General features: G+C 38.7%; 2 protein-coding genes across 2 annotated transcripts; both read left to right on the top strand.

Annotated features, from left to right (window-relative positions):
- Positions 1-1,044, top strand: LOC138836612 (olfactory receptor 2AG1-like). Its single transcript, XM_070035384.1, has one exon. It carries the CDS (start codon positions 1-3, stop codon positions 1,042-1,044), a length of 1,044 nt encoding a protein of 347 aa, XP_069891485.1.
- Positions 1,045-7,194: 6,150 nt separating this feature from the next.
- LOC138836611 (olfactory receptor 2AG1-like) lies at positions 7,195-8,145 on the top strand. The gene has a single exon (XM_070035383.1). The coding sequence runs from the start codon at positions 7,195-7,197 to the stop codon at positions 8,143-8,145; it is 951 nt and encodes a 316-aa protein (XP_069891484.1).
- The last annotated feature ends 4,440 nt before the right edge of the window (positions 8,146-12,585 follow it).

Here is a 12,585-nt window from a genome sequence, read left to right as displayed (position 1 = left end):
ATGGAGGTCTGGAACTCCAACTTGGGAAGTGGATTCATCTTGGTGGGCATTCTGAATGACAGCAGGTTTCCTGAACTGCTCTGTGCCATAATGACAGTCCTGTACATGCTGGCCCTGACCAGCAATGGGCTGCTGCTCCTGCTCATCACAATGGACGTGAGGCTCCACGTGCCCATGTACCTCCTGCTTAGACAGCTCTCTCTCATTGACCTTCTCCTCACATCAGTTATAGCCCCCAAGGCCATCATGGACTCTCTGCGTGGAGAAAACACCATCTCCTTTGGAGGCTGTGCCCTTCAGATGTTGCTGGAACTGATTCTGGGTGGGGCAGAGGACCTCCTTCTAGCTTTTATGGCCTATGACAGGTATGTGGCCATTTGTCATCCTCTAAACTACACAACTATCATGAATCCAAGAGTCCTTTGGTTCATGGTGATGACAACATGGATTGTGGCATCCCTGAGTGCCATCGTATATACCAGTTACACTATGCACTATCCCTTCTGCAAATCCCGGCTGGTAAAACATCTGTTCTGTGAGATCCCACCTCTGCTGAAGTTGGCCTGTGCAGACACCTCTAGATTTGAGCTCACAGTTTATTTAATACATGTGATGTTCCTGATCACTCCACTTGCTGCCATTCTGGTCTCCTACATGCTAATCCTCTGCACTGTGCTCCGCATGCCCTTCAAGGAGGGGAGGAAAAAAGCCCCTCTCACCTGCTCCTCCCACCTGACTGTGGTTGGGATGTACTATGGCCCTGCTTCATTTATATATGTCCTTCCCATATCCTTCCATAGTCCCAAACAGGATAATGTCCTCTCCTTTTTCTGCACAATTGTCACTCCAGCCCTGAACCCCCTCTTCTACAGTCTTAGAAACAAGGAGGTCATGGGGGCTTTTAGGAGGGTCCTTGGAAAATACATCCTGCCTTCATACTCTAGAGCTTCCCTGTTACCCTTTCTCCATCAACTTGTCACTGTTTCCACTTCTCTAAGCATGTTGCATATACTTTCAAATGATTTTTTTTATTTCTTACTGTAGCTAGTATATACAAAGTCATTACATTAATGTGACATGACAGGGGTGACCCTAGGTTTGGAATCCCCTCATTCAAAAACAACTTGGGGAGGTCAAGCTGTGAAGGGAACTTTGAGGCTCACTCTGGTGGAGTGGTCTGCGTCATGTATACTATGTAGTAGACTGGGAAGGGATTGCTCATTCCATGATAAGTAGACAATATGGCATAGAACTTTCACTTAAATAGTTTGATCTTTAAACTATTTTCTAAAAAATGATAGTTCATTTAGTATGGTTGTTTCTAAATTTCTAGTTATTTCTTTCAGTTATGTAATCATGTCTTATTTCTTATATCAAAGCTGCCAACATACATGCTAAATTTTACTGTAATATCCATGTTGTTAGTTAATTACCTCTTTTTTTTGGGGGGGGGGGTCCGGTCATGGGGTCTGAACTCTGGGCCTGTGCACTGTCCCTCAGCTCTTCAGCTCAAGGCTAGCACTCTACCACTTGAGCCACAGCACCACTTCTGGCTTTTTTCTTTTGCTTATGTGGTGCTGAGGAATCAAACCCAGGGCCTCATGCATGCAAGGCAAGTGCTCTACCACTGAGCCACCTTCCCAGCCCCTACAGAATTCATTGTATTTGATGTCGGTATAATTTGTGGAGGGGAAGGGGAAAAAATCCTTTAAATAGGGATACAGGTGGACCCATTGCAACAATGAGATGTGCAAGTTGTTATGTCGAAAACAAACTTTACAACTTTGGTGCGGGGGGGGGGGGGTCGGGGGTTGGGGAGTATTGGGTGGGGGAGATGGGGGAGGGGAGGATGGAAAGGGATGGGAAGGGGAAACAAAGGAGGAGGCTACAACGCTCGATAAGAAATGTACTCATTATCTTGCCCATGTAATTGTAACCTCTCTGTACAGTATTTTCACAATTAAAAAAAATAACTGAAAAAAATACTGTCGAGGAGAAAAGATCAATCACTTATAAAGGGAAACAAATCAGAATAACTTCAGATTTCTCAGCAGAGACAATGAAAGCAAGAAGAGCCTGGAATGATGTATTCTACACTATAAAGATAAACAATTATCAACCAAGAATACCGTATCTAAACTCTCCTTCATATGAGAAAGACAAATAAAAACCTTCCACAACAAGGAAAATTTGAAACAATATGTTTCTACCAAACCATCCCTACAAAAGATACTTAACATTGTCCTACACATAGAAACCAACAAGACCACAATGAAGGAAAAAAAAAAAAAAGAACAGCTTTCAAACAGAGGATCCAAGAATCATAGGAAGAAACTAGTTGACACAGCCTCCAAGGAGGTGGATAACATGGCAGGCACTACCAAACACCTCTCAGTCCTTACTATCAATATTAATGGACTTAATTCTCCAATTAAGTAATAGTACAGTTGGATCAAAAAGCAAGATCTTTCAATCTGCTCCCTTCAAGAGAGACATTTTGCCCACAAAAGCATACTTTGAAAATGAAAAGTTGGAATAAAGTCTACCAAGCAAACAGCCCCCATAAGCAGGTAGGAGTTGCAATCTTAATGTCAGATAAAATAGACTTCAAATTAAAATTAGAGAGAAGAGATGAAGAAGGTTATTACATACTAATTAAGGGATCACTCCCTCAGGAGGATATTACAATTTTAAATATCTATTCACCAAATAACAGAGCACCCAGATTTATCAAAAAAAAAAAAACCCCACTACTTTCCCTAAAATCTCACATCGATCCAAAGACATGAATTGTTGAGGACTTTAACACACCACTATCCCTGCTGGATAGATCAATCCAGCAAAATTTCAACAGTGAAACCTCATATCTATACAACTGTATATATCAACTAAACTTAATGGACATCTACCAAATATTTCACCCGGCAGCATCAGAATACACATTCTGTTCTACAGCACAGGGAACATTGTCTAAAATAGACCACATTTTAGGTCACAAAGCAAATTTCAGAAATGTTGAAATTATGCCTGGCATTCTCTCAGACCACGAAGGAATAAAATTAGTATTCAACACCAAACGCCACCAAAGAAAATCCTATAACACATAGAGACTGAACAACATACTGCTGAACCACCAATGGGTCATGGAAGAGATTAGAAAAGAAATACAAATGTTCATGATAGTCAACAAAAATGAGCACACAAATTACCAGCTTCTCTGAGACACAGCAAAGGCAGTACTCAGAGGCAAGTTTATAGCTCTGAGTTCCTACATCAACTAACATAGAAAGAGAACAGTAATCGTACTTGAACTGGTGGATCACACCTGTAATCCTAGCTATTACTCAGGAAGCTGAGATCACAGATCTCCTTGCAATGCTATCCTATGAAACTCCATATCTTTAGTTAACCACCAAAGAGCCATTAGTAGAGCTGTGGCTCAAGTTGCAGAGCACTAGCTTAGAGACAGCATCAAGAGCCTGAGTTCCAATAACAGTATCATACACACACACACACACACACACACACACACACACACACACACACACACACACAAACTCACAAAGAGAGAGAGAAAGAAAAAGAAAGGGAGATATGTGGATGTATGAGGAGAGTAGGGCACTAACACAGACAGGAGTCTGTATACAGAATGATGGACAGAGACCCATGCTAAAGGGTCAGATGTTGAAACCATTTCTTTGGTCAGGGCATTCCTTGCCATATCAAAAGGGACAAAATCATTCAACAAGTCAGAGGCAAATTCATAGTGATTTTTGTTACCAAACAAACCATTTTAGAAGGTACTGTGGGGCACCAGTCCAGGGAGGCTCATTAAAATCCAGCTTCCAGGAAAAGCATTTCTTGAGAGCCCATGTCACCTGGGAGAAGGAGACAGTAAAAAGTCCCCCAGGAAAAGGCCAGAGTCCCTCCTGCCTCTGACACAGTATGAATACACAATGGAAGGCTTGCTTTGCCTATCCCTGACCATTCTCCTTTCCAAAAGTCCTACCAGCCACCTCTATGATTGGCGACTCCAGCTGGGAGGAAATATGAAAGTCTAGACACATAGACTCATCTTCATCCATTAACAGTGCAGAGATAGGAACAGACATTGGATAAGTACATTCTGCGGGAATCAACTCTGGGTTTCCCCATCTCCAGATCATTATCTGCATCCAATCCTTTCCTCAGAGAGGACTGGCCATGGTGGACACAGCAGGTGCCTTTGACCCCTCATCTTAGTGGCAGCCATGCCCACCCACACCCTCCCCCTCAGAAGAAGCACCTTCTCTTTCCTCAGCATCTTTAGCCTCTTCACCTCACAAATGACTCCCAGGACACGGGTGTGAGCTGAAGGCTGTATCTTTCCTCTTTACAGGTAAGGGTTGTGTGTTTGATCCTAGAAAGTGTGTGGAGGCAGTGAATCTTGGGTAACAGAGCCAAGAATTACTGTCCTGCTCTCAGACTGTCTCATTTCTCAGACTTTAGAGCGCACTTGCTCCCATCTGTACTTGTGCTTGATTGTACAGGTGATTGATTACAGACACATGCACCTGTATTGGTGCAGGTATCTCAGTATCTCATACAGGAGTGGGCAACTGCAATATTCAGTACTACTGGCCAGACCTAGGTTTCTAGAATTCCTGATAATGGTTTTTGGGTAAAAAGCTCATTCCATGTTTGGTTCACATGGCTCCTGCTTATAAATCCTAGCTTCTGAAAAGGCTGACATCTCAAAAATATGGTTTGAAGCCAGCCTAGACAGAAATGTCCACCAGACGGGAATTAGATAGTGAAAAGCTGGGCTGCAGATGTGACAGACACCTACATGAGCAAGTGAGCCAAGGAAGCCCCAGGGCTCCGAGTTGATTTTTTTTTAAGTCTGAATACTTTGGGTGCATCTGCACTTCCCTAGACTCTGGTAATCTGTTAAGAACTCCTTGAATAATACTTCAAAAGAGAACTATCTCATAACCATATCAATACATTAGTTTGAGTCTCTCTCCTACATAACTACTAGGTAGTAAATATGTATCACAGAAGCCAGGCCTGATGATGCCTGTAGTCCTAGCATTCAAGGGGCTGAGGGAGGAGGATCCATACATCTAGTTTAGCCTGGGTCTACATAGTCATAGCCTTTTTAACCCAATCTCAATAAATAGGACAAACGGAAATCAATTAATCTTTTAATACACTGCACAATACTGTAGCAATACAAAAGAGAAAACGAATTAAACTATACTTTCAAATTTTAGCTTTTTTATTGTGAGTAAGGTAATGAGTACATTTCTTATCAAGCATTGTCGCCTTCTCCTTTGTTTCCCCCTCCCCTCCCTTCCCATCTCCTCTCCCCACCCCCCCACACCTGTTCTCCCACCACGCCAAAGTTGTAAAGTTTGTTTTTTGACATAATGTCTTATACATCTCATTGTTGCAATGGGTCCACCTGTATCCCTATTTAAATAATTTGTTTTTGTCCTTCCCCTCCCCAAATTACACCAACATCAAATACAGTGAAAACAGAGGTTATATCATGGGGGATGGACATACAAAGCAATGAAGAAATCATCTTATAAATATGTAGAAACAATAGCAGCAAAGAAAAAAAACATTTGAGTCCTTATCCAACACAACTGTGTTTATTGCAGCATTATTTATCATAACTAAGATATGGAACCAACCCAGATGCCCCTCAGTAGATGAATGGATCAAGAAAATGTGGTATATATACACAATGGAATTCTATGCCTCCATCAGAAAGAATGACACTGCCCCATTTGTTAAGAAATGGAAAGACTTGGAAAAAATTATATTAAGTGAAGTAAGTCAGGCCCAAAGAAACATGGTTTCCCTTACTTGCAATAACTAGTATATGTCTGAGACAAACAGAAATTTTAGCTTTTATTAAAGAGTGAGCATTTCCAAGCCATATACATCTTGTTCTTTTAGTAATCTCGGCATGTGAGGAGAGCTATCAGGGTGAAGCTCCCCCTTCCTGAACTTCCTTACACCACACACTGTACAAGAATGAGCTCATCCTCTGTACACCCAATGTATATTTACTGGCCTGTCTCAGATGATAGAATCAGCAGGTATGTGTGTAGCTGTGTACACCCATGTGTCTGTGTGTGTATATGTACATATGTGTCTATGTGTATACACATCCAAAAGAAATAAACAATTTAGTGAATATTTTTAAATTCTATTCCACATTGCCTTTTAGGTCTTCTATTCATTGAGGAATATATTTATAAAGAACAGGCTTAGTATACATCCTATGGTTTCCCAATTCAAACCAATAAACCAGTTTTATTGTTTACATTTCATGTCATCTGAACAGCGATCTTCCACATTACTAAGATTTGTGGGGGAAAAAATGTCTATAGTTCATGCTCAGAGTATTGCTGTGAATCTTAGGTAATGGGATGCCTTTACCATTCCTACCATGTTTGTATTATGAGCATTACCCCTTAAATACATACCCTTCACTACCAGAAACTCCTCCCAGGCTTGCAGAGATCCTGTTGTTTCTTGTCTTTTCTTAAACTGAGTAAATATTTTACAACTTCCTTGAAAAGTTAAATAATTTTATACAGTTTCTAGTAATTTGTGACTTAAACTAATCTCAAGCTTCCATTTATATTAGCCCAGAATTAAATTCTTCCAGCAGACCAACAGTACAATCATCAAAGAAAGGAGCACATTTGAAGATTACAAGAGATCAAGTGACTAAGGCCTAGAACTTGGAGACCAGAAAGGAAATGCAGACATCAGGTCAAGGAAGAACATAGTAAAGAGTTTCACATTAAACAAACTTTTTAAATTAACTGTACTCCTAAGAAAATTGAAACAAGAGAAATGCCTAGATTTTATCCCAATGCCATGTTCATTGCATGATTACAAATTGAGGGATATTTCCTTTCTCTGTAAGTGGTATGTCTAAGTGTATTATTCTATTTGATGCTTTACATGTGATACATTTCATGGTGAACAATAATCAGTATTCCTGTACTCTGATTAACTGAAGATACTTATAATTCACTGAAAACTTTCAGAAACTCAGAAACCACAAAAGGTGAATAGATGTTCCATGCAATTCCTGTTGATTCACTTTGTTGGCCTCAGTCTGTGCAAATAGTGACTGAAATCCCTTAGAAAGACTTCCACTAGACATCTGATTCTAGGCAACACAGAATGGAGCTCTGGAACTCCACCTTGGGAAGTGGCTTCATCTTGGTGGGCATTCTGAACGACAGTGGGTTTCCTGAAGTACTCTGTGCCACAATGATATTCCTGTATACGCTCTCTCTGACCAGCAATGGGCTGCTGCTCCTGCTCATCACAATGGACGTAAGGCTCCATGTGCCCATGTACCTCCTGCTTAGACAGCTCTCTCTTCTTGACCTTCTCCTCACATCAGTTATAGCCCCCAAGGCCATCGTGGACTTTCTGCGTGGAGATAACACCATCTCCTTTGGAGGCTGTGCCCTGCAGATGTTGCTGGAACTGATTATGGGTGGGGCTGAGGACATCCTTGTGGCTTTTATGGCTTATGACAGGTATGTGGCCATTTGTCATCCTCTAAACTACACAACTATCATGAGTCCAAAAGTCCTTTGGTTCATGGTGATGACAACATGGATTGTGGCATCCCTGAGTGCCATCGTATATACCAGTTACACTATGCACTATCCCTTCTGCAAATCCCGGCTGGTAAAACATCTGTTCTGTGAGATCCCACCTCTGCTGAAGTTGGCCTGTGCAGACACCTCTAGATATGAGCTCGCAGTTTATTTGATGGGTGTGATGTTCCTGATCCCCCCACTTGCTGCCATTCTGGTCTCCTATGCACTCATTCTGTGCACTGTGCTCCGCATGCCCTCTAATGAGGGAAGGAAGAAAGCCCTTCTCACCTGCTCCTCCCACCTGACTGTGGTTGGGATGTACTATGGCCCAGCCTCATTTATATATGTCCTTCCCATTTCCTTCCATAGTCCCAAACAGGATAATGTCCTCTCCTTCTTCTGCACAATTGTTACTCCAGCCCTGAACCCCCTCATCTACAGCCTTAGAAACAAGGAGGTCATGGGGGCTTTTAGGAGGGTCCTTGGAAAATACATCCTGCCTTCACACTCCAGCAATTAGGGCTTCCTTGTTACCTTTTCTCCATCAAATTGTCACAGTTCTCACTTCTATAATAATAGACATTGTTAAGCATGTTACATACACTTTCAAAGGATTTTTTAATTTCTTACTGTAGCTAGTATATGCATAGTGATTACATTAATGTGGCTTGGCAGGGATGACCCTAGGTTTGTAATCCCCTCATACAAAAACCACTTGGGGAAGTCAGGGTGTGAGAGGATCTGTAAGGTTCACTCTGTTGGAGTGGACTGCATCATCTGTGCTATGTGTTAAACAGGGAGGGGATTCATCATTGTATGATAAGTAGACAATATGGCATAGAACTATGGCTTAAATAGTTTGATCCTTAAACTATTTTCTGAAAGTAGTTCAGTTAGTGCAGTTGTTTCTAATTGTATAGTCATTTATTTCAATTATGTAGTCAGTCATGTCATTTCTTATTTCAAAGTTCCCAACATACTTGCTAAATTTTATTGTAATATCCATGTTGTTAGTCAATTACCTCACTCTTTTATTTCCCCTATTTATTATAGATTTTACTTTTACAAGTTTCTAAATTATTAATATTCCTTCTATTTATGAGGAAGCCACATGTAATGCAGAAGTATGCTGTATTTAATTTACAAGGTATGTAGCAAAAAAGATAATATCATTAAATCAAAATATTAAACTCCTTTTTATTAAGCAGTTGCGAGTTTCATGCAGTTTGTTAACACATGCACACATGTTCATATACACACATACACACACAGTCATATTTAACGATTCTTGGAGAGAGGATTTGGGAATAGAATTGAAATAGAATGAAGTAATCATATAAATTAAGGCATAAAAAGGAACATTTTATATCCTGATAAATACAATGAAAATCAAACAAAATGCATAGTAACCTGCTTAGACCTGCATGCACATTACTTAGATTGGTAAGTTCTTTGACAAACTACTATTGTATATGGTGAATTGTAAGAGGTCATGCATGTTTGATAAAAGAATTCTGTAGACTTATGAGAAAAGCTAATTGGCACTAAATAAGAATGATTATGAACTGAGTGCTTCAAAAATAGTTTTGAACAATGGAGAGGGTAACACTGCTCAAAAGGAAGTGTACTCATTACCTTACTCATGTAACTGTAACCCTATCTTTACAATAAAAAATAAAAAATATAAAAAGTAGTTTTGGAAAAAATTAAAGGTTAGGGAGAAAAATTGAAAGATTCATAAATTATTGCATTCAGAACTTATGGATTAGTCCATCCTATGAATAAAATCAACAGGGAATAACAATAGCATGCTTCTTGTTCAAATACTTTACTATCTTTTTCATTTTTAAAACCCCCTCATCATGATTTAAATAATGCCAAATTAGAAATTTATAAAAGAAGCCATTATTATAATAATGAAACTACCTATGCCTTTAAATATAAAATGATAAAGAATTTATTAAGAAAATTATACATTATAAAATTTAATATAGTAGATTGAAATGTTATTGTTAATAAATTTTCTAAGAAAAAGCATGTCATGTGCTCAATGGTTACTACTGCTGTGTAATACAAACAGATAAACATACACAAGACATTAAATATATAACACTAATGAACTAGCTAGTTACATTAAAAATTTGTCCATGATATAAATTTATACCTACATTTACCAGATTCAGAGCAATATGATCTTTGAGGGTTTAGATTTCATATTAAGTAATTCTTACATGGCCAATGCCTAACATCACATTTATTTTAAGGGCTTAAGCTTTCCCATTAGAATAGGAAATGGATCACTATCACTTTATTGCTTTCATGACTGCTGACTCTGGTTTAATAAGGTTAAGTAGCAAATTCCACATTAGTGAACTATGTGTGCTACAATGCCTTCTACCTTTAATTTTGTAGTCCAGCAACTGAATCTTCTTCACTGTTCAGTCTGCCACCAAACACTGTAAAAGAAAGCATCACTAAGTAGCCATTGGTGAGAAATACCTGTTCTACATGATCATATGGTCATAGAAATGTGTATCTCTATTAAAAATGGAAGGGCACTCATCTAAATATATATAGAAGTTATCTCATGATGAAGGAATTTCACAAGCTTTGCCTACATTGAATCTAGTCTGTGGATTCATTTGTAGAAAGAAACTTAATTCACTATAGTAGCTACATGTAAGCATAAGATTATATATGCATAGATAAATGGTATATCATATTATGCTTTCATCCCTATTTAATGTGAAGTACTTAACTGGGATTAAATATGTTCATCTCAAATATTCATCAATGACTTTTTATTTATTGTTTTGTGACTGGGTTTTTTAATTAAGTTTTTTATTGTGAAAATACTGTACAGAGGGACTACAGTTACATGAACAAGGTAATGAGTACATTTCTTATTCCACATTTTTGCCTCCTCCTTTGTTTATCCCCCTACGATCACTTACCTCCCACCTCCTCAGCTACACCCCCCACTCCCCACCAACCCCTGCCTATACTGTCAAGTTCTGTGACTGGGTTTTGAGCATAGAATTGCCACTTTCAATTTGTCTTGCAGTCCAATGCTGGAGCTCTACTACTTGAGCCATACCTCTACTTCCTCTCATTGTACAAGTATTCAGAATCCTTTCATGTTTCTTGTGAATACACTGTCCATTACTCCAATCTACAGTCACTCTACTATGGAATAGCACACTAGACCTTCTTGTTTGTATCTAACCCCATCTCAATACCCTTGATCAAGAGTTTTCTGTTTTCCCCCTTCTTTCAATTTACCAAGGCTATGAAATTCACTGTTGTGTTTTCAACTTCAATAGCATTTCTTAATTTGAAATTCTTTTAATGTTATAAATAAAGCAGTTTTAGTTTTAATTTCCAGGAAAACAATGAACAGATTTCTACAGAAAACAAGACTCTCTTCAGAATAGCACAGCATATTTAAGTACTAAATAAATTTAAATAAAATTTTTCTTCCTTTTTCAAATTTAAATTTATGTAGAAATCATACATAAAATACACACTTTAAGGAGTATCATGCTATATTTTGATATGTGTTGGCATTTTTAAATTTTTTAATGTTTTTATTATTATTATAAATGTGATGTACAGAGAAGTTCCAGTTACATCAGTCAGGCAAAGAGCACATTTCCTTTTGGACAAAATCACTCTTTCCCTTACTTTCTCCCAGATTTTCCAATGTGTTTGCATTTTGTAATGGTTGAATACAATCCTACACAAGGTAGTACACCCTTTACAGTTGTAGGGATATAACAAGCTTAGGGGAAAAAAGCAAATTTTTGTTCTGCTTCTTCGGCTTTTATCAAGAAGAGGGAAACACAGGTGTTTACTTCTATTTCCAGTGAGACAAACATATAATAATAATTGCAGATATAACACATGCTTACCTCTTATGCAACCATATTCTTAAAATATTTGAATTTTAAGCATTATGAAATAATCCCATATTAAATACAAAGCACAAATACACACAGTGCTAATGACACTTGTCAGAGCATACAGGAAGGCTCAAGCTAGCCAAAGGGTAAACATGACACAAATACCTGAAAACTATGATAGTAGCTTATTATACAAAAGTACCTCTGTCAATATGACCCTCTTACAATTTGTGCAGACCTCTGAGCCCTTATAAGAGAGCCTTTGTGAAAATATTGTCACTGGTTCTCAAATTGATTCAATATGGACCAGGAAGTTCATCGGCCATTTCCAAGTTGGCAATAACCTGTAAAAACCTTTCAAGCATCGAACTATCTGGCAAGATAGAGCCTGTTTGAAAAAGAACAGAAATCCTCCTGCTACAACTATAATCCCAGCTACTCAGGAAGCTGAAATCTGAGATCATCTCACAATGGCAGCCTGTGCAGAAAACTCTGTGAGACTCTTATCTCCAGTTAAGCATCAAACAGCCATTAGTGGAGCTGTGAGGTTTGCAATAGTCTGCCCTCTCATTTAACTCATAGACAACAAATGAATACCAGCAAGCTGAAGTATCTGCTATTGGGTAGTAGCAGTGAAATGGAGAGATAAAGGGTATACTCATAATTTCAATGTACACATGTGGAAATGGAAATGGGGTAACTTGAGGGAATTGGTAAAGTTGAAAGAGATGGGGAGAAAGATGGGAGTGGTAATAGTAATCAAGAGGCATTATACTCATAAATTGAAATGTTGAATTGGAAATCCACTGTACATCTACTCTACAGTCTCTTGGCATATATCAGCTGGGTTTTGAACTCCCTCATTTTTAAGGACCAGGAGTACAAATGTTTGGATGTCTCAGGTTCGCTCTGTTTACTACCAAGTGGACAATGGATTGATTTTCATTTAGATTTTGCATAGCAGGGACACATAGTTATCCTTTGGTACTAAGTAAACACCAGTAGCATCCAATATTAAAGACTGCTCCCTTTATATTGGATTTTACCTATCCTAAAAA

The sequence above is a fragment of the Dipodomys merriami genome, unplaced genomic scaffold, assembly GCF_024711535.1.
Source record: "Dipodomys merriami isolate MVZ:Mamm:240054 unplaced genomic scaffold, mDipMer1.0.p SCAF_25, whole genome shotgun sequence".
NCBI classification, from domain to species: Eukaryota; Metazoa; Chordata; class Mammalia; order Rodentia; family Heteromyidae; genus Dipodomys; species Dipodomys merriami.
This window is presented reverse-complemented; position numbering and strand designations above follow the sequence as displayed.